Source organism: Ictidomys tridecemlineatus, chromosome 8 (genome assembly GCF_052094955.1).
Source record: "Ictidomys tridecemlineatus isolate mIctTri1 chromosome 8, mIctTri1.hap1, whole genome shotgun sequence".
Taxonomy (NCBI): Eukaryota; Metazoa; Chordata; class Mammalia; order Rodentia; family Sciuridae; genus Ictidomys; species Ictidomys tridecemlineatus.
Genome location: NC_135484.1, coordinates 113,629,048 through 113,655,552, shown reverse-complemented (window position 1 = coordinate 113,655,552; position 26,505 = coordinate 113,629,048). Strand labels below are relative to the sequence as shown.

Below are 26,505 nucleotides of genomic sequence, written 5' to 3'. Positions count from 1 at the left end.
AGAGATTAAACCCAGAAGTAAAATTAATAGTGATATTTTGAGACCTAACAAGTTAATGAAGCACATGGAAGGTCAATAGGGCTGTTATCTTTTGGCACAAGTGCTAACTATAAACACCTTGAGATCAGGAATTTCCTTTGTAGCTTTGCAGTAGCCAGGACGCTGAGTGCTAATGCTCTTTGAATTGATTTCAACTCTCATAATAGGGATGATGGTAAAAATGCTCAAAAATAATTTCTATTTGACTCTGGACAATATTCATGATTCTATTTAAACATAAGTGTCTTTACTGATGGGATTCCTCATGACTTACCAATGTCATAAGGAATATTTTGAGGCTGACACCATTATTTTACCTAGAAGATTCAGTTCAAAAGAGGCTAAAAACCTATTCTATACTTGTATAATTTTATCAAAATGGAGTCTACTATCATGTTTAACCAAGAAGAACCAATTAAAAAAAAAAAAAGAAGCTGAAAACATTTGGAACTCAGCATTCAGGCACTCAGCATTCAGCTTCCGACTACTTAACCCTGCAGGGGCACTTTACCACTGAACTACATCCCCAGTCCTTTCTTTATTTTTTTGTTTTGAGACAGGGTCTTGCCATGTTGTGGAGGCTGGCCTTGAACTTGCAGTCCTGCCTCAGCCTCCAAGTCTCAGGATGCGTGTGCCTGGCTAACCCTGCTTATTCCTTATTTTAACTTGATGATATTCAGATACTTATCCTTTCTTTGTGCAAGCTTACTCTAACCTTGGAGATGGGAAAGTAGTTGTTCAAAAGGCTTTCCTAGTGTGGAATCTGAAAATGAATATGGAAATTCAAACTTTATTCTTCACAGTTTCTTTCTTTCTTTCTTTTTCTTTCTTTCTTTTTTTTTTTTGTGTGTATGTGTTTGTTTGTTATTTTTGTTGTGTTTTTTGAGATGCTGGGGATTGAATTCAAGGCCACATGCAAGTTGGGAAGCACTTTACCATTGAGCTACACCCCAAGCCCTTTTTATTTTACTAAATTGCTCAGGATGGCCTCCAACTTGAGATCTTCCTATCTCAACTTCTGAGTTGCTGGGATTGCCCGTGTGCACCCGTGTGCTGTGCCTCAGGCCCAGCTTTGTCTTTTTTCTCAAATCACCTTTTCATGATATGGGCTGTAGTCATCTTAGGCAGAGTAAAAACCCCAACCAAGAAGCAAGAAGTAAGCAACACTGAATTCTGAAAGGCTTGCTTTGTAAACCTGAAAGATAATTGAGAACTCTCTCAAAAGTAAGTCAGAACCACTCACACTAGCAGAGGAGCTGAAAGGAGACCTTCAGGGGTTATCCTGTCCCCTTCTGTCTGTAGGGCAGGATCCCACGTCTTTTCCTGTAGCGCAGATCCCATGTTGTCCCGGGTCGCCAGGTTTGATGCCCTTCAGATGCTTTTGCTCGTACAGTGTGGGTGTGTCTGCATTGTCCCATCCTTTTACTATGGAGGCATTACTACAGGTCTCCATGCACTTGGCCATTGTTAAAGCCAGTCACCAAGGGTCTGTGTATTCATTCACAAGGGCCCAGTAGTGTGGCATAGAAACCCTGGGAAGGCCCCAAGAAAGACTGTCCTGGGGACAGGCAAGTGCTATACCGCTGAGCCACACTCCAGCCCCTGGAGGAGCTTTGTTAAAAAGGTGTCCAGACAGACAAAGGCCACAGACGTGCAGGGAAACAAAGAGGGGCAGAGAATTCTTGAGATTTTCTGAAATAATTTTGGTATAGCTCGAGCTATATTTTCAAGAAGGCGAGAGGTCATTTTGCAAGAAGGCTCCCATTAGTGTCGGGCTGATATAAACGAGTGCCCCACCCGCTTCCCCACACCACAGACAGCAAGCTGGTGAGTGCAGTGCAGGCAGAGGGCCGCTCACTTCCTGACAGGGTTTTGTTCTCACTGCATGGAAGCTGTTTCTCAGCCCTCTCTGACCCCACCATCCGACATAGGGGCTGAGAAACAGCCTTTATTGTGTCTGTAGATGTTTCCCTATAATAAATAACCATCTCCAAAACCATATAACCATTTCCTTTTTCTTGGTCTCCCTAGAAGACCTTGCCTGCTTAGGACTGACCCCAGAGCTAGCTGGTTGGAACCCCACAGAGTGTGTGTGCTAGGGAGGCCCTCTGAACTCCTTCCCCACCTGCACACACTAACTGTCACCTCTGCCATTCCTCTGGTGTGGCAGCCCAGTCAAAAAACCATTGTCAAGAATGTGTCTGGCCCAGGAATTGTGGTCAATAGGATGAAGCCAGACATCAGGTGTCTTCAGACGGAGAAAATAGGGAGGAGAAGCCCCGAGGGCCTAATGCAAGCAGAGGGGAATCTAGTTGGATTGGACGGGGCAGGACTCCGATAAGGGGCTGTAAAGATGTTTTCTGTATCCCCGGCTTAGACATATGGCTTCTTGTGACCAATATACTTTACCCCAGAGGTTCTCCTTTGGGGACCCCAGCAGTTTTCTCTTTTTCTAAGTCCCAGCTGAGTGAGTCCAGAGAATTTGATTTCTTTGACTTCCTAACTCTAGCAGATGTCTGGGTTGCATCCTGATATAAGAAGGGACTTCCTGCATGTATAGTCTGTCACTTGTTCCTAGTCAGGCAAGAATGGAGCTAAATCTAGATCTCCTTCCTTCTCAGCAGGGTGAGGGGGCGGTGGAGAAGGTATTTCCTCTTTAATTTCTGTGATGACCAAAAAAGATTTAGAGAAAGGTATCAGACTAGAATGCTCCGATATCTTGATCCTGGAAATAGAGAAGCAGCATCCAGAAATGAGAATGTGCTGGCTTGAATTAGTGACATCCATAGTGAGCCTGTTTCTAAGTCATTTGTGTCATTATGCTATCCTTTTCCCAATTTTTATGTCACAGGAACCAGATACTGAAAGATAAAGGGCAATAATTACCTTAAAAACAATTAGTGCGTTAGAAACTCTGCATTTATATCTTCCTTTGTCCCACAGAATGTAAAAATTTCCTCCCAAATTCTACGCCAATCCCGAGATAAACTGTGTGGTAGGTAAGTGGAGGGCGGGAGTGTGTCCCCGTGATTTAACACTCGCGTCTTCTTTCTTTCTCATTTTCCTAGATCTTTGAAAGAATTCTATTTATTTGGGCCATCCGACACCCTGCCAGTGGGTATGTCCAGGGAATTAATGACCTGGTCACTCCGTTCTTTGTCGTCTTCCTCTCAGAATATGTGGGTAAGAAGCACGAGCACTGAGTTGAATGAGCTGTCACTCTTTCTCATCTGCCATCTGTTTGTTTGTTTCTCCCAAGAGTGCAGCCAGTATGTCCTGCTAAAAAAGACAGATAGTGGCTTTGGAATGTTTAACAGTGGTACCAGCCTGGGGTTCATCTCTTGAGATGATCACAGGTCTCACCTCAAAAGACCTGTTTTGTCACAAGAATGAAAAAGGTGATGTATTTATGTTCTGCCATGAACAAAATGGTCTGATGGCTTATTTGAGGTTGTTTTAGGATTACTTTGAACTCAGACACAGGCTCCCGTCCATAAGTGTTGGCATTTTGGGTTGTGCATCAGGCCTTGACGCTTCAGTTCATGTGCTAGATCTTAGGAGCAGGATATGGACATGTAGGGGACAAGAAGTTGGGGTATGAGAATCCAGCTTGTATTGGAGGAGACAAGTTGGGCCAGGGAGAACCCCAGGACCTTAATTCCTAACCCTCCTCCTTCACCTTTGCCTTACTGGGTTCCCCTCACTTTGGAGAGTGGGTGATTTATGGTTGCAATTGGGCTTTCTCATGGTCCCCCCTAAATGAAGCAGAGTCTTGAAAGGAGTTGAGGGTCTTGTTTCTCCTCTTTGGTTTCCTTGATGACTTGTGCTTAGAGGTTCACGGGGACATGGAGGCTTTGTTTCCTTAGTCAGGGCAAGAGAAGCTCATGTAGGAATAAGAATGTGGAAAGGGACTTGGAAAATCATCCCCTGCAGGCCCTCATTTCATAGGTGAGTTCTGAGGGATTCTGCCTACTTACTGGTGGCAGAGCCAGAATTAGAACCTTTTACTTTAGGCTCTGGGGTGATGAGTTATTTGGGGCTTTTGAGGAATAGGTCCATCCAGTTCAGGTTTTCTGATGGGAAACAAAAGGATGGTCTTTGATGAGACAGTCTCAAAAAGTCAAGGCAACAGAATATCATCCCTTCTTTTGCTTAAATAGCAGCAGCCAAGGTAGAACTGGTGGTAAGGCCTGGTATTGTGGCACACACCTGTAACAGCAGCTACTCAGGAGGCTGAGGCAGGAGGATTTCAAGTTGAAGGCTAGACTCAGCAGCTTAGTGAGGTACTTTCTCAAAAAAAAAAAAAGTGGGGGGGCTGGAGTTATAGCCTCAGTGGTAGAGTACCCCTGGGTTCAGTCTTCAGTTCTACAAGCATGTGTGCATGCACGTGTGCGCGCGTACACACACACACACACACACACACACACACACACACACACACACACGGAACTGGGAGTGAGGGTGGAAGGTCATTCTTGTCCACTCTTTCAGGTGATCCTAAGAAGAAAGCACAACTAGTTAAAATTTAGCATCCAGAAACATAAGAAAGCCTTTTCTAGAGCACTTTATCACTCCCTGAATAATGGGTCAACTTTAGGAGGCAACTTAATTCTACTGTGTTTTTAACTGTATTAGGAAAGTAGCTCAAGTCTGTCATGGTGATGCCTGTCTGTAATCCTAGTGACTCCAGAGGCTGAGGCAGTAGAATCACAAGTTCAAGGCCAACCTCAGCAACTTAGTGAGCCCCTATCTCAAAAATAAAAAATAAATAGGGCTGGGGATTTCAGTGTTAAAGCACCCCTGGATCCAATAACCAGTAGCAAAAAAAGAAAGTAGTTCAGCTGATTTATTGGAATTTGGGGATTTTTTTTTTTAAGTGAAAGAGTTGAGAGAGAGAGAGAGAGAATTTTTTTTTTTAATATTTATTTTTTAGTTCTCAGTGGACACAACATCTTTGTTGGTATGTGGTGCTGAGGATCGAACCCGGGCCGTACGCATGCCAGGCGAGCGCGCTACCGCTTGAGCCACATCCCCAGACCGGGGGGATTGTTTCTTGTAATAGTCATTGCTTTCTTCTTCTTCCTCTTTCCTGCTCTTCCTTCTTTTACCTTTTCCTCCCTCGTCTCCCTCTCTCTCCCTCTTTTCCTCCTCTTACATGCTAAGAACACAGCTATAGTTTTGTGTTTTTTTTATGTCTCTTGAGCTTTATTTATCTGCTGATATGCCCAGTGACTTTTTTTTTTACAATGACCTTGACATATCTTACATTTGAATCAGATGGGATATAATATCTCATTTTTCTGAGTATACAGGTTGCAGAATCACATTGGTCATGCATTCACACATACAGCTATAGTTCAGATTGGATATTTCATTACCTTGTTAGCCATCATTTGTATTTTCTACCAAGCTTCCCTTTACTTTCCAAGAGTGCCCATCTCACTCCTACCTCAACCCCATCTGTTCAATGAAGCTCCTGCCTTTCTGTGATAGATAGAACTGATTTCTGATCCTAGTCTTTGACAATCAGCTGCACCTGTCAACGAGGGAAGCCATTGCTGACCTGTGGCATCTGCTCAGGGTGGGCCTTTCTGCTTTCCCGAAGGGCCAGTCTAGGCCAGCCTGCATAGTCTCACTTCTACAGCTCATCTCACATGGTCTTCAGGACCTCCTGACCTAGAAAGAGGGGCCCAAAATATCCAATCATGCTAAATTTCAAATACATGTAAAAATAGAAAAAAAATCATATTTTATACCCACTATGTCCATCACCCAACTCTAGCAGTGTTTTATTTATCAACACTTTTGCCAATTCTCTACCGCTTCACCTTGTAAATTATTTTGAAACAATAAGACAAGGAAACACAGCCATAATACATCTAAAAAGTAATAATAGCTCTTTAATATAATCTAATGTGCAACCAGTGTCCATAAATTCCCAGTTCTTATAAATTTATTCAAAAGATTGAATAGAGTCCAGATTAGGTCCATGTGTTATATAATTGGTTGATAAAGCTTTTTGAATCTCTCAGTTCCCATCCATCTTTCTTCACCTAAGGAATATGTCGCTTTAGCCCTTGTTTTTTACCCTAGGGCCTTGCCACCTCAAGCAGTAATAGCATCCTGATTTTTAAATCACGTTACCTTTTCTAAAGTACCTTGACAAACCTGATTTTATTTAGTAGAACCAAATATCTCTTTAAGGTAGATGTACCAGCCTGCTTTATAGAAGAGAAATCCAAGGATCAGAGATTTAAAGAGATTCCCAAATTCAAATCTGGATTTTCTGACCTTAATACTTAATTCTTGGGCTGGAGATGTGGCTCAAGTGGTAGCGTGCTCGCCTGACATGCGTGCGGCCCGGGTTCAATCCTCAGCACCACATACAAACAAAGATGTTGTGTCCGCCAATAACTAAAAAATAAATATTAAAATTCCCCCCCCCTCTCTCTTTAAAAAAAAAAAAAAACTTAATTCTTGCTATTTGACCTGGGGATATCTCAACTGAGATCTTTGTCCTTGTACATCTAAAGGCTCTCCCTACAACATTCTCTGATCCAAAGTAGTTAAAAAAAAAAAAAAAACTTGAGGCCAGGCATGGTGGCATACTCCCCTATCCTAGTGACTCTGGGAGACTGAGGAAGGAGGATCATAAGGTTAAGGCTAACCTGGATAACTTAGCGAGACTGTCAGTGGTGGAGTTCTTGCCTAGCATGTACTGTGCCCTGGTTTCAATCCCCAGTACCACCAAAACAAAAAACAAATTTGTGTGTGTGTGTGTGTGTGTGTTGGTGGAGGTGGTGGAGGTATCATGAAGTTGGTAATGCTCAATTATTTTTCACTTCCCTACATGAGAATTTTGATGATTCAACCTAATATTTTTCCCCTGGCCATCATTTATCTCTAAATTTTGTTTATTGTGTCTTCTTATATGGAACTTACTAATTTTTATATAGTCAGCTCTGTCCATTCAGCAGGTATTTATTGAGTTCTCACTAGGTGTCAGGGACTAGTGACTAAAGAAGACAACAGTGGGCCCTGTCTGTGGAGCCACACTATGATGAAGACTGTGAAGGAAAGATCTTCTTTAGGGTATTTGGATTGCTTAGGAAATCTTTTCTTCCTCACTCCAAGATTGTAAAAATACTCTACACTGTTTTCTTCTGATACTTCTGTGGTATCATTTTTACATTTAGCTTTTAAAATTTCCATTAATCATTTATTTTCTTGTGGGACTATTCTGATTGGAGGACTAGTTGTTTCAATACCATTAATAAATAATTGTTTTTTCATTGATACAAAATATTTATAGTATTTATAATATATTATAAATTTATAAATTTATTAAAATCCAAGTACCACAGGGCTTGGATTTATTTATTATTTTTTAATTTTTTTAATAGCCTAGTGTGGTAGGACACGTATTTATTGTTTTGCATTCTTTTTAATCAGCTTTTTTTGCTGCTGCAACTTAAAGACCTAACCAGAACAACTGTAGAGGAGGAAAAGTTTATTTAGGGGCTCACGGTTTCGGAGGTCTTAGTCCTTTAAGTGGCTGACTCCATTCCTCAGGGCTCAAGATGAGGCAGAATCTTGGCTCCCAGTGCCCCACCTCCTCCAAACACACCCTACCAGTCTTCAGTTACCACCCTTAATCCCATCAGGGGATCAATTCACTGATTGACCTAAGGTTCTCACAACCCAATCATTTATTCTCTGAACCTTCTTGCATAAGCTCATACTTATCTAAAATGCAAAAAATATATAGTCTATTCCCAAGAGTCCCCATAGTTTTAATAGTTCTGAGATTGCTCAAATTTCAAGTCCAAAGTCTTCTCTGAGGCTCAAGGCAATCTCACATTGTGAGCTCCTATAAAATTAAAAACAATTTACAAGTATCCAATATATAATGGTACAGGGAAAACATTTTCATTCACAAAATTAGGCATATAGAAAAAAAGGGATAGGACCAAAGCAAGACTGAAATTCAGCTGGGCAAACAGGTCCTGTAGTTCTGTATCCAGCATCTGCAGCACATGGCATGATGTCTTCTCCAAAGAGCTTGTTTGTTGTAGCCCAAGTGGCCTTTCTTTTGGCTTATCTCTATTCTATTCCTGCAGCTTTCTTAGGACGATTATTAGCACGTTACTGGCATGTCTTAATCTCAGGGATGTCCACTTTAGCTTCAGCTTTCTCCTCACATCTGCACACTTTGATTTCTCAAGGGGTGCCTGCAGGGACGAAGACCCTGCTGTACTCTGCCTGGCCTGCCAGGCCTTCCTTTGAAATCTTGGTAGAAGCCTCCATGACCCCCTGCCTCCAGCATCCTGCATTCCTGCAGAACCAGCATCACGTTGACACCAAGGTCTGCTGCTGTCTCAAGCAGTAGCCCAGCCTCCAGGGACCCTGGCTGCAGTAGCCACTGAGTGTCTGAACATGTTGAAAAAATTTCCCAGGCCCCCTTGTGCAAGAAGGGGCGCCCCACTGGTCTCGAGAATTTTCACTTTTACTTCCTTGAACTTGAGTTGGGTGTGGTCTTGCCAGCTCCTGAGATGCCTTCAAGCCATCTTTCTCTTTGGCTCTGGGCAAAGTCTTTAGCATTTCTTTAGTGGCACTACTGTCTTTAACAATTACAACTTCCTTAGCCCTAGTTTTACTCTCATCATTCAAGTTCATGTTTTTTAAATCTTTCTGCTCCTGATTATCACAATAAATTTGATTAAAAGCCACCAGCACTATCCAAGCCATTTCCTGAATGCTATGCTTCCTAGGAATTTCTTCTGCCAGATTAAGAAGTTCATTGCTTTAAAAATCAGCCTCACAGAAAGTCTCAGGAGGGCAAAATGCAGATACCTTCTTAGGCAGAACATAACACAAATGGCCTCTACTCCAAATTCCATTACAGTCTTCCTCTGAACCTTCTTGATCCCTCTCTTCCCTGTCCATGGTCCTATTGCCATTCTAATCTTCTGAGCTCCCACCAGAATCGGCCATTAAGCTCCGCTGTTAGACCACGACACAAAGAAAAGACCACTGATTCCAATTGAAATCAAATTAAAGCAAGCTTATAATTTCCATCTGCCAATGTGTCTCCCAAAAATCGTGGGAACAGAAGACAATCCTGCAGCTCTCTAGGAGCACAGCTTTATAGCACAGAAAGTTATACAAAGAGGGGTTTGAAAACTTACAGATAACAAAATTTTGACAAGCATAACACAAAGCCTAGTTAATATTTTAGCTGGCTCCAACATCAGAATTTATGAGGGTCATTAGAGCTTCAGAGAGGGTTGTTATCTGGTTAGGAAAAGCCAGGCATGGGTTTATCACCACTTACAACAGTCTAAAGCATTTCCAGCTTGCACTGCTAAGCATCTCAAAATTCTTCCCACCAATTCCAAAATGCTCCAAAAACTTATGAACCACAAGGTCAGGTTAGTCACAGCAACAACCCCACTTCTAGCTACCAATTTCTGTTATAGTCAACTTTTCACTGATGTGACTAAAAGACCCAATTAGAACAACTGTAGAGGAGGAAAGGTTTTGGGGCAGCTCATGGTTTTAGAGGTTTCAGTTCCTAAGTGGCTGGCTCCATTCCTTGGGGCTCAAAGTGAGGCAGGACATCATGGCAGAAGAGTGTGGCAAAGGGAAGCCGCTCCCATGATGATCGGTCAGCAGAGAGAGCTGGGTTTATTTTATCATGTGGGGTGTGTGTGTGTGTGTGTGTGTTTAAATCTAGAACTATTCTCATCCTTTTTGTTGTTGTGCTGGGAATTGAACCCAGGGGCATTCAACCACTGAACTACATCTTCAGCCCTTTTTAATTTTTTATTTTGAGACAGGGTCTTGCTAAGTTGTTAAGGCTGGCCTTATTTATACTTGTAATCCTCTTGCCTCAGCCCCCAAGTTGCTGGGATTACAGGTGTGCACCACTACACCTGGCTCCACTCTCATCCTTTTTTGAAAATTGTCTTGGATCTTCTTTCAGATGAACTTTTTAATTACTTATTTTTATCTTTTTAAAAATTTACTGTGATAACATTTAACATTAAGTTTCTCTCTCTCTTTTTTTTTTTTGGTAGCAGGGTATTGAACCCAGAGGCTCTTAACCACTGAGCCACAATCCTTTTTTGTTTTTTATTTTAAAATAGGATTTTAAAACCTAAGTTGCTGAGGGCCTCACTAAGTTGCTGAGGCTGGCTTTGAACTTGTGATCTTCCTTCTGGGATTACAGTGCCTGGCATGAAGTCTACCTTCTTGAAGATTTTTTCTTTTCTTTTTTTTTTTTTTTTAGATTTTGAGATAGAGTCTCAAATAAATTTGTGATTCTTCTACCTCAGCCTCTCAAATTGCTGGGATTATAGGAATATGTCACCACTCCCTGCCTTCTTAATGAATTTTGACATGCACAATAGAGTATTGTCAACTGTGGGTACGGTGTTACACAGCAGATCTCTAGAAAGTATTCATCTTGCATGACTGAAACTTTGTACCCACAATATGGCAACTGCCTCTCTCCTTGCCCCTGGCAACCACTGTTCTTTCCTCTGTTTCTATGAGCTTGGCTTGTTCCAGCTGCTTTCTTAGTGCAATCATTAGTATTTGTCCATCTATAAATAGCTCATTTCATTTAGTAAAATGTCCTCCAAGTCCATTCAGAGGAACTTTAGAATCAGTTTGTCAAGTTTAGGAGGTGGGGGAACCCTGTAGAATTTTTATTGGAGTTGTAGTAATTTTTAAATTAAATTTTATGGGGGTTCTTTGGTAACTTTATTGAGATATATAATTCATATACCGTATAATTCATCCATTAAAAGTGTACATTTCAGTAGTTTTTAGTGCATTTACAGAATTGTATAACTACACAATCAATTTTAGAACATTTTATCACTTCAAAAATAAACCCCGGGGCTGAGGCTGTAGCTCATTGGTAAAATGCTTGTCTAGTGTGTGTGAGCCCTTGGGTTCAATCCCCAGCACCACCCATTACTACCCCACAGCCCCCAAAAGACTAAGCCACCAGCTGTCTCTGTGGACTTGCCACGTTGTGACATGTATTAATACTTCATTCCTTTTTGTGGCCAAATATTTCATGATGATGATATGCTACACCTTAAATTTATCTACTTATCAGTCGATAGACATAAATTAAGATTTTTGTTTTATTATTTGGTTTTGCTTTTTTAGTTCTAGGGATTGAACCCAGGGCCTCACACATGCTGGGCAAGCATTCTACTGTGTGTGAAGTCAGTAGGATTTCTTCCCAGCCTCAAGGCCTTTCTTAACAGAAGTACAACGTTGTTTGCTGTCTTCAACAATGGTTCTGTTGTTTGGTAATATTGCTGCTTTTCTCCACGTCTCTAATGATACCACATTCTGATAAGGCAGCTGGTATACAAGGCTTTTTGCTTTGACCCCTCTGATGTGACCCTCCCTGCTGCAGGAAGCCTTGGCTGTCCTTCCCCATGGAACACCGTACAGCCGCTCTGTCATCCTGTGCAGATGTCACTCCACTGCCCCATTCCACTGACCTGGCATGGGGAATCAGCCCCAATAGAGCTACAGGATCCATGTGCCCCAGGACATTGTTTGGTCTCTCTCATCACTTTCCCTGTCCATTCTCTACAACCTCTATTAGTTTTATCATGTTGTAAAATAGTTGTAAACGGGGAGATCTGGTGTCTCCCTTTTGAGGAAGTTGGGAGGGAAGTCTGTAGCCTGGCCCCCCAGGCAGCTTCTCCATCTGCAGAAGGCAGCTGCTTCTGTGAAAGTGGCTCCTCTGCAGATCAATCAGCTGTGCCCAGGTTCACTGGTGAAATGCTAGAGGGTCATGGTGAAGAGAGAGTCTCTGGACTGGATCTGTGAGTCTGTGGTATACCTCTAGAGTCTCACCTCTGAGCATTTGGGCTTAGGTTTGTTATTGATCCAGCTCTGAACATATTAAGAGCCTGTGTGATTGACAGTGAGGTCATCATCAAAATAAACTACTTAACAGTAACTGCTAAGTGGTGTGCAGAGAGCAGAGCTCATGATGTGTCCTGGTTTCAGAAGAGGAATGATGCCTGGTTAGTTTCTTTCAAGGCAAAATGTGAGACCAGTTGTGAAAAAACTTTTCAGATGTGGTAGCATAGTAGGGTTTTCACTGCAGGTTTTATTTAGAAGCAGGATAGCAGTGGAATTCCCAGGAAGGAAGTCCTTCTCAGATCTGTGACTGTGTCCAGTTCCCTGTGTGACACTTCCACCCACATATCTCATAGGGGATCGGTTAGGATTAGCACATTTACACACAACAGAGGATCCCAGATAACAGTGCTATAACTAAAATAGGAAAGTTTATTTCTTTCATGTTAAAAGTCCAGAAGAAAGTAGTCTAGGACTTAAATGCTGATCCAAGATATCAGGGATCTAGACTCCTCTCTTTTCTTGTTCTGCCATATTTAGCCATGTGGTTTCCTTCTCATGATCCAAGGGACTGCTTGTGCTCCAGCCACTGTACCTGTATTCCAGCCAACACAGAGAACAAAGGAAAAAAGTATACTCCTTCCATTTAAGAACATATCCCCAAACTGTACATGATGTTAGTGCCCAGGTGGCTAGTACCTAAGGGTCCTATCAAATACCCTTGGGGAGCTGATTAACAAGGAGGTAAGAAGGAACAATTTGAAGAAAACTGGCAATATTTGCTACCCCTCAGCTCTCCAAACTGTTTGTCTCCTCTTCTTCCCTCACCTAGCAACCCTTTTCTCTCAGTTGGCTATATTTCCTGTCACCAAATTCAGAAATGCTAAGAATTATCTATAATTCTCTTTTCTCATTTTTCTGTGTCAATTACAACACTAATGATTTTATGCGTCAAATCTTTTTGGAATCTGTTTCTTCCTCTCTGTGCTTTTGACTGGTTGGTCAGGTCTGAATTGACAAAATGGCCAAGCAGATTTTTCTGTCTCATTTTGGCCCATTCAGCCTGTCTTCCACACCTACTTGCCCACGCAGCTCCTCTGCCTAAAAGCCCGAGAACATTCCATCACCCGCTGGTGAAATGCCCAGGTTCTCAGCAGGGTGCAGTGGTTCACACCAGTAGTCCCAGGGGGGCTGAGGCAGGCGGTTACTTGAGCCCAGTTCAGACCCAGCCTGGACAACACAAGACCCCATCTCAAAAACCCAGAATTTTAAGCAGCAGGGTTCTCCAAGTTAGTGTGCAAGGACCTGGGCAGGCTGCTTCCACCTCGTTCCTTAAGACAAGAGCCTTGTGCTCCACCATCTCCTTATCCCTGGATGAACCCTCATGCATGTCTTAAGACTCTCCCTCCTCTTGGAAGCCTTCCCCCACGCCCACGCTGCCAGCACCCCTCATCTCAGGCGCATGCCCTCCTCCTACCCAGTAGCACACCACAGCCTGTTCGCTTCTCCCACTTCCCACACCAGGATTGTGCTTCCCTCCCGCCCTCTGCCACCAGACTATCATTCTTGGAGGCCAAAGACTATTTTAAGTTTGTTGATATTCCCAGTACTTTCATTTTGGTGTCTAAAATAGGCCTTCCCCACGTGTCTATCTAGATGAATGAGAGAATGAAAATTCCATGGAAATGTTGCTGGACAGTGAGTTTGTGACGCTTTGCTGGGCTTGGCCACTGGAGGGCAGTAACGACACTTCTCTGATTCTGGGCTGAGTTGGCCAAAAGTTCTCCTTCCTGAGGGATGGAACTGGAGTCCAGCACACATAAGCAAGGGCTTGCTGGCACCTGTGCTGTGCCAGTGGCTGCTCTAGGCATTAGGGTTACGACCATAAGCAAATTAGTCTAAAAGCCTTGCCTTTTACCTTTATTGTTTATTCAATGAAAATGGAAAACCGATAGCCCCCAAGACTTGTTCAAGAATATTCATAGTGGGCTGGAGTTGTAGCTCAGTGGTAGAGCAATTGCCTAGCGGGTGTGAGGCACTGGGTTTGATTCTCAGCACCACATATAAGTAAATAAATTAAATAAAGATGCCCATCTATAACTAAAACAATTTTTTAAAATATATATATTTTTTAGTTGTAGTTGGACACAAGACGTTTGGTTATTTATGTGGTGCTGAGGATCAAACCCAGGGCCTTGCAAGTACTAGGCGAGCACTCTACTGCTGAGCCACAACCCCCTAAAAAGTATTTTTTAAAAAAGAATATTCATAGCAACTTTATTCATACAGATGAAAACTGAAAACAACCCAAATATACATTAACAGCTGTTCATACAAGGGAATAGTACTCAGCAGTGAAAGACAAACAATTAGATGTAACAACATGGAAATCTCAGAAATCATTAAGCTGATCAGAAGATGCCAGATAATCAAAAAAAGTACATATTGTCTGATTCCGTGTATCTGAAGTTCATAAGCAGGCAGAACTAATCTATGGCGATAGAGATGGGGACAAAGGTTGCCTCTGGTGGGAGGCTGACCGGGAGGAGCATGAGGAAACTTCTGGGGTGATGGAAATACTCAGTGTGACTGAGGGTGGTATTTACTGTCAGATCAGGCTGGGCAGGCAGCGACCAAAGGAGGCAGATTTAAAAGGGCTGCTGAACAGGCTTTATTGAGATATCACTCCCTGGCGGAACTGGATCAACCCACAGAGGGGACAGGGGAAGGGTCTGAGGAGAAACCGCGTGGAAGCTCGACCGGACAGGACTTTTATGGGGCTTACAGCAGGAAGGGAAGGGCTTGGGACAGGAAAAGGTGTCTCTAGGGTCCCTTGCCCCCTTGGAGTTGGTCAGGGGAGTTGGCTGAACTCCAGGATTGGCCAGGGGGTCCTGCTGATTGACAGGCGTTAGTCAGGAGATCTGGCTGATTGACAGGCATTTCTGCCAGCATCTGATTGATGTTCTTTTCCCGCGCGGGCTGCTTTGTTCCAAGTAGCCACCAAGTCGCCACCACCGACCTAACATTTACCACTGTGGGTGAGTGGTCTTTAGTTTGTGCTGGACCTTGCTCTTCCTTTGTGCCCTTAACTTGAACATTTATGTGTTTGGGCTCATAATCTGGGTCCCACAGCAGTGCCAAGAGGCTGACCTACCCAGGAGCTTCTAATATTTACTGAATGAAAGCAAAAACAGTATAGGAATCTAAGGAAAATAAAGAAAACTTGGAGGTGCATTAGTGTTTTGTTTTGATACTACGAATTAAACCAGGGACACTCTACCACTGAGCTATATCCCAGTCCTTTTTAGTTTTTATTTTGAGACAGGGTCTCTACTAAGTTGCTGAGGCTGGCCTGGAAATTTCAATTCTCATGCCTCAGCCTCCCAAATAGCTGGGATTACACTGTGCACCATCACGCCCCACTAGTATATTTTTTTTTAGGGTTTTTTTTCCTTAATTTTATTTTTTAAATTCTAATTTGTTACATATGACAGCAGAATGCATTACAATTCATCTTACACATATAGAGCACATTTTTTCATATCTCTGGTTATATACAAAGTAGTATATTGGTTTTTAAAAGTAATTTTAACCAGGGTGTTGTGACACAAGAACACCCATGGTGAATAGCCAGAGTTCATATCATTCTGAGTCACCAGTTGCTGCCCTGATTGACAGGTGCAGTGTCAGGAAGGTTCTATGGTCAGGTTCTTCCTTTTATCTTCAGAATCTCATGTCTCCTCTGACAGGCAGAAACATGGACCTGGTGCTACAGAACCAGGGCCTCATAGTAAGCCTTCCCTCCACCCACCTCTGGAGCAACATCTCCTCTTCAGAAAGCAACTCCCCTGACATAGATGTCAGGTGCTTTGGCTTTCCTGGTTTGTCCAAGGGGCCACTGCACCCTGTTGTACATACTGAAGGTTTATGGCAGTGTTGCCAGGTCCTTGCCTGGAAGTGACAGATTAACAACACCAACAATAAGTGTGCATAGTGCCTGAACCACTTAGAAATTCTATAAAATTGATCAGATGAAGTCCTAGGCACTTCTTTTCTTTTCTTCTTCTCTTTTGTTTCTTATAATGCTGAGGATCCAACCCAGGACCTTCTACACGCTAGGCAAGCACTCTACTGAGATGCATCCCCAGCACTTTGGCACTTTTCTCAAAACTGTTTTCCCAGATAAAAAGTTTTGGGGCTGGGGTTGTGGCTCAGTGATAGAGCGCTCGTCTAGCACGTGCGAGGCCCTGGGTTCGATCCTCAGCACCACATAAAATAAATAAAGGCATTGTGTCCAACTTCAACTAAAAATAAGTAAATAAAAATTTTAAAAAATGTTTAAGTTTCTGTTTTATGAGGTTCTTTAGACACATGGCCAAAAAAGATTTTATTTGTTGTTTTCCTCAGTCTCCTTCTGTGATTAGAAAATATTATGCAAGGTAGTCTTAGAAGTCCAGTTTTTATTTAAAGCAAAAAAAAGAAGACGACGACACAGGTCAGGTAAATCCGAGGCTTTGGAAAACAAAGGCCACCTGCAGCTGCCAGCGAGGCAGAGTCACTGGTACACAGATCTGAAAATGGCCCTGGGATCTCAGATGGATCCTAGAAAGTGCTTGAAGCAGTGAATAGGCGTTACTCTTGTCAGTTTGGGCCAAACCTGTTCTTCCCAAAGCTGTCAGGGAGTTTGTGAGGCATATATTAAGTGGCTTCAGGCCCAGGACTCAGAGTCCTCAGGAAAAATAAACAGTTGACTGGAGCCACCACTCAGCTGCCTTTTATCAGCTAATAAATAGGCATGTTCTCGTCAAGCCCAGAGTGGGCAATTTGATTTTTATAAAGAGCTTTTGGATTTCCTCCTTTTGGATGCTTTGCCTCTTAAAATAGCCATAAAATATCCTTAAAAATCTCAGTCCCTCAGCCTGAGTCCTGGCTGCCGTATACTTGTCATGACAACCAGAGACGCTGCCCTCACTGGAGACTGCACGGCTGGCATGGTTTCCCATTTCAGCTTCAATTATGTGTTGAATTTCCTCAAGTGGACACTTAATGATCCTTCTGAACAGATTGTTTATGCTGAATGAAGCCCTTCAGAGAGCATTTGCTCCTCCTGTTCTCGGCTGCTTCTTGCTGGTGCACTCAGCTCACAGTTTTTGACTGAATGAGTGAATCTTAACCTCCCAGCAGGCAGAAAAAGAGAACTCCCCCTCCCTGTCCGTGAGAGCAGAGGGCTGCTGGGCAGACGAGCCCCCAGCTCGAGGCCCCAGAGTAATACTCCAGCACCTTGCCTGTTGGTCCCTCAGCTCCCTGCACAGCTGAAGGTTTGGAATTGGTGCCCTTAACGAGAGTGGCATCTGACCAACTGTGACCATATGTAACTAGCCTGGATTTCGTCTTTTTTTTCTTTTAAGATTTAGATTTTATTAGCTCTGTGTGTGTGTGTGTGTGTGTGTGTGTGTGTGTGTGTGTGTGTGTGTGAGAGAGAGAGAGATTGAACCCAGGGCCTCATATGTGTTAGGTAAGCCCTCTACCAATGAGCTACATTCCCAGCCTGCATTTCTTCCTTAAGACCAAAAGGTAGAAGTGGAAAGCTTTGAAAATTGACCAATTTTAAGGTACAATTTGGGAGGGTGGGTTTATTGTTGAAGATTAGATTTGGTGGCAAATAATAGTCTATATCTCAAATGTCAATGTATTTGTATCTTGTATAATAACAATAATATAATGCCTGCTAACATTTACATAATGCATTTTTTATCCCAGACACTATTGTCAGCATTTTCCATATATTAATTAACTTTTTAAATCCTTAAATATCCTCTGCCACTGGTACTGATATTACCACCTTAACAGATGACGACTTGAGACTCGAAAGGAAATTTGCCCAAAGTCATGTAGCTGTGGGTGACAGAGCTAGAATTTGAGTTCTGCAGTCTGGCTTCAGAGTGTGCCCTCACCCAGGTGCTATTCTGTCCGACAATAAAAACCACAGGCTATGGGGACAGCCCTGCTCCCCCTGTGCTCCCCAGGCTCTTTCTCCTCTGTGGCTCCACTTGCATTTCCACCGCAGCATTCTGGAATCCTGGAATGCCCAGGTTGGGGAAGATCCTTCCAATATTATGGACCTCTGGATCTTCCTCTGGGAAATGTATATCCGAGGAGTTGAGGGTTTTTTTGTTTTTTTTTTTTTTTTAATCTGGAACCTTCCTTGTGGGTTTTACCTTTTTCTTGTACCCCCCATTCTCATGATGAGGGAGCTACTGCCCAGCCTGGGTTAGTGTGAGTCCCATGCTCACTGTAAGGAAGGGCTACTCCTTCCTCCTGCACTGTTGAGAGACTGGTCCAGAGAATGATCTGCCTGAGTCCAACCCAGAGCTGTTCTTGTACAGGCTCAAAGAGGACAATTCCTTAGGACATTGTAGTCATGAGAGTTGGAGGCAATCCCTGCAGAAATGGATAGAGAAAGGGTGCAGAAATGAGCTAGAGATATGTCCAGCAACCTGGAAAGATCTTAATATGAAACAAAAAGAAAAAGGAAGATTCTGAGCTGGATCTTAAGGCTCAGTGTCATTTACCTAAGTTAATACTATATATGGCCACCCCCCAAAACACTACATAGTAAATGTTGAAGTTAGGACAAAAAGGCAAATGGTATTTCTTGGAAGGATTATGTTTTGTTTTTTAATGGGGTTCCTCAAATGGACTCTTATACATTCTCTAAATTCTTAGTTTCTGTAAGCTTAGTGTTGTTTATAAAATCTTATTTATTCTTTTTTTGGTAATAAAAGGCAAGTGTACTCAATTGTGGCTCTTTTTTTCTGAAATAATGCATTTGGGGGGGACTATCAAAAATTAGCTTATTGTGGAAATTTTGAAAAGTCTAGTAAAGCTCAAAGACAATAAAATACTTCATTTATACCACCTGGGGACTAAGCACTGTAAACCTTGTAATACGTTTTGTCTTTCCTCTGTGCTTATATAAACACACATAAATAATGTATATACAGTAGTTGAAAGTCTACCATAAATAATTCTGTTCCTTACTTTTTCCTTTGATACTGTGACATACTTTCCTGTGTCATTATACATTCCTTTTAAACTTCATCAAAAATAACTCTGAGTGTCTGTTGTGTGCCAGATACTGTGGTTAGCACTTTATACATTTATGTATCGGCTGTGGCCAGACTTCAAGCCGGACCTTTCGGTCATTCCCAGGGTCGTAATTTTTCTAACAAGAAACCCTCACTCTCTCCAAAGGTTATTTATTTATTTATTTTGTTGTTGTTATTGTTGTTAATCACCTTCATGTTCTTTAAGCAGAGTGAGAATCTCAGAGTTGTTACATCTATATGTTGTCATGAGAAGGTTCAGCTCTAGTAATCATTCCCATAATGTAAAAGGGCAGGATTCTGGATACATTTTGTCAGTTGCAATGTCTCTGTGTAGCACAAGTGTCTGCCGTGAACATCCTGTTTTCAAAATAGGACCTGTGGGCCTAAGGGAAAAGCTCCCTTTGGTGCGGAATTCAAGGGCCTGAACATTCCCATGTGTGGCCTCTGACAGGCGTGCAGTAACCTGCCTTATTGGACAAGGAGAACGTTTCTTACTACTACACCTCTTTGTGGCAGGAAGGGAGAGTTGAACAGGGGCCAGAAGGAAATATCCCAAGGCCTTTCCTTCTTCAGGTTTATTTTATTCTTTTCTTTCTTTCTTTTTGGTTTGTTTATTTGCATTACTGGGGATTGAACCCAGGGGCTTTCTACCACTGAGCTATATCTCTAGCCCTTTTTATTTTTTTACTTTGTGAGACAGAGTATCACTAAGTTGCTGAGGCTGGTCTTGAACTTGAGATCCTTCTGCCTCAGCCTCCTGAGTCTTTGGAAGACAAGCTGTACCACCATGCCCGGTTTCTTCAGGTTTCTTGAGGGTGTCTTACATCTTCCTCACTTGATTCTCAGACCAGACAGCTTCTCAATCCCTATTGCTTACTGTGGGGTTCCTGTGAGAAGCTGATAGATGATCCTATCTAGAGAGGTCCCATGATTAAATAGACTTGGGAAATGCTGGATAAACAAAGTTAAGCAAGTTAACTTAGTGCAGACTTTCATATAACTTCTCAAATCCTCAGGAGAAAGAGTTGTTGATCCCAATGGGATTGGTGTGAGAAATGGCCCATTTGTGTTGTAATGAGATCCTCGGAAACTTCCCTGGGATCCATTTGTTCCTCTGACAAGGGGAGGTGAGGGGCAAGTTCCTTGACATCAAGTTAGCCTGGTTCTTCCCTGGTCAGAATATATGCTGTGATCTTGAGGAACCCCCAAGGTATTTTGGGCTGGGCTTGTGGCTCAGTGGTAGAGCACTTCCCTGGCATGTGTGAGGCCCTGGGTTTGATTCTCAGCACCACATATAAACAATAAATAAATAAAGTCCATCAATAACTAATAAAAATATCTTAAAATAAATTAATAAATAAATCTCCAAGATGTTTAATGCAGTGTTTCTCAACTGCTTTTGTCTATGTAACTCCTTTTTTCTTAAGTATCCTATAGAATTGATGTTTTACAGAACCCCTCTTGGGGAATACCAACTTGGTGGAATTAAATCCTAGAAGCACTCACAGTCTGGGTCCACCCTCCCTCAGGCACATACCTTCACTTCTCAGTGACAGGACCATAGGTTCAGGGTCAGGGTGTAGCTTAGTGGTGAACATTTACACAAGCTCAAGGCCCTGGGCTCAATCCCCAGTACTGCCAAAAATAAAAAGGAGAGAGAGAATGTATATGTGTGTGCGCGCGCGCACGCATGCACACATACATGCGCATGAGCTGATCTGCCTTATCAGCATTCAGGGATTCCATCCTCAAAATGCATTGTGTGGGCTATCTGATCCCAGCTATTTTTGCTACGTGTAATTGTGAGTGAGAGTGTGCAAAGACAGCTCACAGAATTTTTGACATCAAAGAATTTTCCAGACTGTCTCCAGTGAGCTGGGTATAGCTCATTGAACAGGAGACCTGAATTATCACTTTCTAAAGCTGAATGAACAAGTGCAGAGGAGGAGAAAGAGTTGTTGATCCCAGTGGGATTGGTGTGAGAAATGGCCTATTCAGTATTGTAATGAAACCCTCAGGAACTTCCCTGGGATCCATTTGTCCCCCCGACAAGGGGAGGCGAGGTGCAGTTCCTTGACATCAGGTTAGCCTGGTTCTCCCCTGGTCAGAAGGACCCTGTTGAAGACACTAGACTCTTTCTTTCTTCGTTTTTAGAAAAGACCTCTGGACTTTCTTCACCTTTTGTTTTACAGAAGAGGATGTGGAGAACTTTGACGTGACCAATTTGTCTCAGGACATGCTGCGAAGCATTGAAGCTGACAGCTTTTGGTGCATGAGCAAGCTGCTGGATGGGATCCAGGTGAGCTGGTTCTTCCTCTGTGAGGACAGCTAGGTCCAGAGGCTCCTTCAGGCCTTCAGTGCCCTTGTTGCTCTTCAGTATCAGACAGGGCTACCTGCCCACCGTGGTTCCTCCTTTATCTCTTTCTGTTAGCTTTGCATCTGTCTAGTGTCCCTGGGAGTCTGAGAAAATCTGTGTGGTGCACGGATTCTGTCCTCAGAGTAGGCCCCTCCATTCTGCCACACACACACAGCGCCCTGTGGCTGTGCTCACACCCAGCAGGACTTCATCAGGCATTACTCATACTACACTGTTCTGGCAATTCTTTGTTCCCCGAAACACTGTGATCAGCCATCAGCAACAGCATTACAACACTGAACAGGCCATTCCTCACACAATAACTTGTACTTTTTAACGAGTTTCAGTGAACTTGAGGGGCAGGGGCACCACTGTTTGGGGTCCCTGTTCATCCTGGGCTCTGTATCGTCTGCAGGATAACTATACCTTTGCACAACCAGGGATCCAGAAGAAAGTCAAGGCACTGGAAGAGCTCGTCAGCCGGATTGATGGTAGGTCCAAAGGAACAGGAATTCTCTAGCAGTAGCCCGTATGATTCTGACACAAGCCAGAATCCTTGGTCCCTCAGCTCCCTTCCTAGCCCTTCCCCGTAGCTCACTGCTGTCGTCAGCACCAGCACCCTCCCACGTCTCAGCAGGAAGGTAAGGGGAGGCCTCTGCAGGTATCTCAAGTTTTTCTTTCCTCTTCGTTTTCTATCTCAGTTCTGTCGGTTCTCCTTCAGCAACTCTGTTCTGTCTACCTCTTCTGTACTTCCTAGGCACATCTCTGGTCCAGCTTTCCCAGATTTCTACAGTTTCCTTCTAGAAGGACTTGCCTCCTCCATACTCTTTTTTTCAAACCATCTATCACCTATTTGCATTCTTCTAAAGTACTGTTCCAGCGCCTCCTCTTCTACTCAGGATCCTCCTGTGGCTTCCCATTACTGTTAGCTTTAAGCCTTTTAAGCTGCCATACACACTTTCTGCAGTGATGTAACTTGGAACTCCTAGGCTTGATGCTGGATCCTCAGGTCTCTTTGAGAACCCAGCAGGCAGGACTTGCTAGAGCTCTCTGGGACCCTTTTGGCCTGGGGTTTTTGAGGCACTGGGTTCAATCCTCAGCATCGCATAAAAACAAATAAAATAAAAGTCCATTGACAACTAAAAAAAAATATTTAAAAAGAAAACCTTCCTGATTGGTTCTACTCACTCTTCTCTTTGTTATGACTTAGAGTTTTAGTCTCCTGGCCTTATTTGTTTACTCACCATTTCTCCTGCACAGTGCAGTGGAATGTTTTCCTGTGTCTTATCACCTAACCCAGCTGTTGGCACCCATGCTGGGGCCCAACTGGCAGTGTCTGGCATCGCTCTTCCAGAGCTTAGCATGGGACATGTGCTGCCTTTTCCTGGGTTGCTACGCTGGCTGCCAGAGGCTGAGCAGTTCCAGAGGGCAGAGGCCGTGCTTTCTGCCACTGGCCACTTTTTTTTTTCCCTGCCCTTATAATTACCTGATGAATTAAGGCCTGGCACTCTAAGATAGTAGCTTTTAAATGTATATATCTCGTTTCTTTGCATTTTAGAAGTATTACTTCCTCATTACAGAAGTTTAAACAATGCAGAAAAACATGTAGTAATTAGAAATCTATCTTCTTCCTTAAATTCTATTCCCCTGAAGTAAGCATGGTTAATAGTTCTTTCAAGAACTGTATCAGGAGCCAGACTTGGTGGCTATGCCTATAATTCGGGCTACTCAGGAGGTTGAGGCAGGAGGATCGTAAGTTGCGAGCCAGCCTGGGCAACTTGTGAGACCCTGTCTCAAAGTTTAAAAAAAAAAGATATTAGGAGCTAGGGCTGTAGTTCAGTGGTAGAGCACTTGCCTAGCATCCTCAAGGCCCTTGATTCCATTCCCAGAAATGCAAAAAACAATCAAACCAAAACACTCCTAGTAAGCATTATTTGAAGAGATGTCACGTAGAATGGAAACCCGGTTTGTTTTGACTTGTGTCAGAATACCACATTGATCCCAAGGGCTGGGAGTTAGTAGGTGGCTAGATTCTGTTGAAGTTGGTAAAGTGCCTTCTGATAAATCACTCGGTAAATCAGTGGAAGAAGCTGCCCTTGGTGGGTCAGTGAGCCCCTTTCACTGGCAGTGGCACAGTCCCTGCTGGCTAGCCATCTGTCAGGGATGCTGAGGAGGAATTCCTCACTGTTGGGAGAATGGCCAAGGTGACCTCCAAGGTTCTTTTCCATTCTGGCTCCTTCTCTGATGAGTAATAAGATTCAGCAGCCAAGTGAACCGTATGTCTCCTGTTCTGTGGCCAGAGCGGCCCCGTGCAGGCAGAGGGCACCGAGAGCATCACTTTGGGATGTCAGGCTAGTTCCACGTGCTGGGCTCCCTGAGCTACAGTTGCTATGAGAATCAGATAGAATCAAAATGCAAAGAGCCGTCTGATGCCTGTTTGCCCCCCTGTGTCTGGCTCCCCGAGGGAGGGGTGATAAAAAATGGAATCTGCCTTTGGGGCTCCTGAGAGCTTTCAGGGCCCACGATGCTTCCTGTTTCAGAGCAGGTGCATAATCACTTCAGGAGGTACGAGGTTGAATACCTACAGTTTGCCTTTCGGTGGATGAATAATCTGCTCATGCGGGAGCTTCCTCTTCGCTGCACCATCCGCTTGTGGGACACGTACCAGGTATGAAGAGACCCCTGCCGCTCTGTGCCAGGCAGTTCCTTAGGTGCCCAGCTCCCTGCCCTGTGAGGAGTGCCCAGAAATTCCCATCACCTCCTACCTCTGTGTCTGCCTTGGCCTCAAGAGCAGGGCCCTTGCTAAGTCTTCTCAGCCTCTAGGTGCCCTGCCCTGCAAGTGATGTCCTGCTGCTTCTGCAGCTTCCAGAAGGGTTGGAACTAAGAGGACCACAGCTGGCTCCTTGTCAGGACTGTCTCTGTTTTCCTTCCCAGTCTGAACCAGAAGGGTTCTCCCACTTTCATCTCTATGTGTGTGCGGCCTTCTTGATCAAGTGGAGGAAGGAGATCTTGGACGAGGAGGACTTTCAGGTGAGTGGCCAGGAGTCAGCCCTCAATGGCTGTAAAACAGTTGGTGCCATAGCAGGTACCTGGGGTGGGGATTGGAAGGGAGAAAGGATACTCAGGAGAGAGTGCCCGAGTGGCAGGAAGTCAGTGGAGTCCAGAGGCCTTGGGTCTGAAAAGGATCTTTGTGTCAGAAAGGCTGCAGAGTAGCTGCAGACTAGCTGGACAGCCTAACGTCTTTCATCCATTCATTGGCGAGCATTTATTGAAAGCCTGCCATGCTAGACACCTTCGGCAGTGTAGGATATACTGGGAAATGAAACAGAGGCCTCTGTTCTCATGGAGCCTAAATATTAGTTGATGGGAGACACACAATAAAAGCATAGTAAATAGTAAATTTTTAAAAATGTTAGAAGAGGCTGGGCACAATGGCACATGCCTATAATCCCAGATGCTCAGGAGGCTGAGGCCGGAGGATCGTGAGTTCAAAGCTGGGTTCAGCAATGGTGAGGCGCTAAGCAACTCAGTGAGACTCTATTTCTAAATAAAATACAAAATACGGATGGGGATGTGGCTCAGTGGTCAAGCACCCATGAATTCAATCCCTAGTACCCAAAAACAGATGGGAATAAAAAATACGTATTCTCTCTTTTTTTTTTTTTTTTTTGGTAGTAGAGTTTGAACCCAGGGGTGCTTAGCCACTGAGCTACTTCCCCAGCACTTTTTATTTTTTTATTTTGAGGCAGGGACTCCTAAGTTGCTGAGGCAGCCCTTGAACTTATATGTTTCTCCTGCCTCAGCCTCCTAAGTCTCTGGGATTACAGGTGTGCACTCATCCAAGCTGCAATTTCAAATAAAGTAGTCAGGATAAGCTCACTGAGGGATGGCATTTGAGCAAGGTGAGAGGAGGGTGAGAGAGCGAGCCATGTGGGCTTCTGGAAGAATTGGAGGAGAGGGAAAAGCTGGAGCAAAGGCCCCAAGACAGCAGCACAGCTGGGCTGTGGAAGAATCACGGTGGTGACCAACGAGGCCTGGAGCAGTGATCCCAGAGAAGAGCAGGAAGAGTGAGGGCAGAGAAGTCACAGGGACCCAGACACAGGACTCGGAGCCACTGCCAAGACTCTGGCTTTCACTTTGAGTGGAAGGGAAGCCACAGGAGGGTCTTGATCAGAGGAGGGACATGATCTGACTGGTAACCTTGGAAGAATCACCCTGCTTTTTTGTGACCTGTAGGTGTCTATGGGGTGGAAGAGGCAGCCAGGATGCTGCCGTTGTTCTCCAGGGAGATATGAGAGTGGCTTGGACCTGGGTGGTGACGGTAGGGTGTGAGAAGTTCCCAGGTCTGGGGTCTCAGGCTTTCCCGATGAATTGCGTGTAGAGCGCGAGTGGCAGAAGGGTGTTCGCAGTGTGAGGAGAAGGCGAAGGGGAAGCAGGTTAATGGGGAAGGAGTCGGGAATTCAGTACTGAGCGTGTTGAATTTCAAATGCATTGGGTATCCAAGGGACATTGTGAGTCGCAAGTCTGAAAGAGAGGGGTCTCAACTGGACGCATAGTTTAGGGGCCTTTGGCTAGAAGCTGCTTAAGGCCAGGACACTGGGTGAGATCCCTGAGGAAGCAAGTGTGAGCCCTGGCACACCTACGAGAAGAGGTCAGGGAGGAGAGACAGACGGACAAAGGAGGCCGAGAGTGGATGCCCTGTGAGAGGACAGTGTCCTGAAGGCCTAGGCGGGGACATGTTGAATCCCTCTGAAGAAAACTCCAGAAAGGCCTGATCTAGGTGTGGAACTCCAGGGGAGAGGGAATGTGGAGTTAGGAGAGAGGTGGCCAGGCTGTGCCATCTGAGGGAGTGCAGCCTGGAGGTTGTTCCTGGTCACGATCTGGTGGGAGGACATTTGTTTCTATGCTGTGTTCATTTCTGAACTGAGGGGGTTTGTCTGTCTTTAATGGGCATATAGTTCTTTTAAAACTGGGGGAAGGGTGGGGAGAAGCTGAATGTGTTTCTGAGTCCAGCCAGCGACGTAGTTGTCGCCAAGAGCATCAGCATCTCCATGTGACCCCTGAGCAGTCAGCCCTGTAATTGGTGTTAGGTAGTGAAAGAAC

General features: G+C 44.0%; 1 protein-coding gene across 2 annotated transcripts in view; it reads left to right on the top strand.

Annotated features, from left to right (window-relative positions):
• Positions 1 to 26,505, top strand: part of Tbc1d22b (TBC1 domain family member 22B) — a 71,854-nt gene that overhangs the window by 31,527 nt on the left and 13,822 nt on the right. The window contains exons 8-12 of one of the 2 annotated variants that reach the window (XM_005318743.5): positions 3,108 to 3,222; positions 21,239 to 21,345; positions 21,818 to 21,893; positions 23,943 to 24,070; positions 24,337 to 24,432. In XM_005318743.5, the coding sequence (XP_005318800.1) occupies positions 3,108 to 3,222; positions 21,239 to 21,345; positions 21,818 to 21,893; positions 23,943 to 24,070; positions 24,337 to 24,432 (522 nt within the window). The remainder of the gene's footprint in view (positions 1 to 3,107; positions 3,223 to 21,238; positions 21,346 to 21,817; positions 21,894 to 23,942; positions 24,071 to 24,336; positions 24,433 to 26,505) is intronic. The other variant, XM_078020083.1, reaches the window with a different exon arrangement.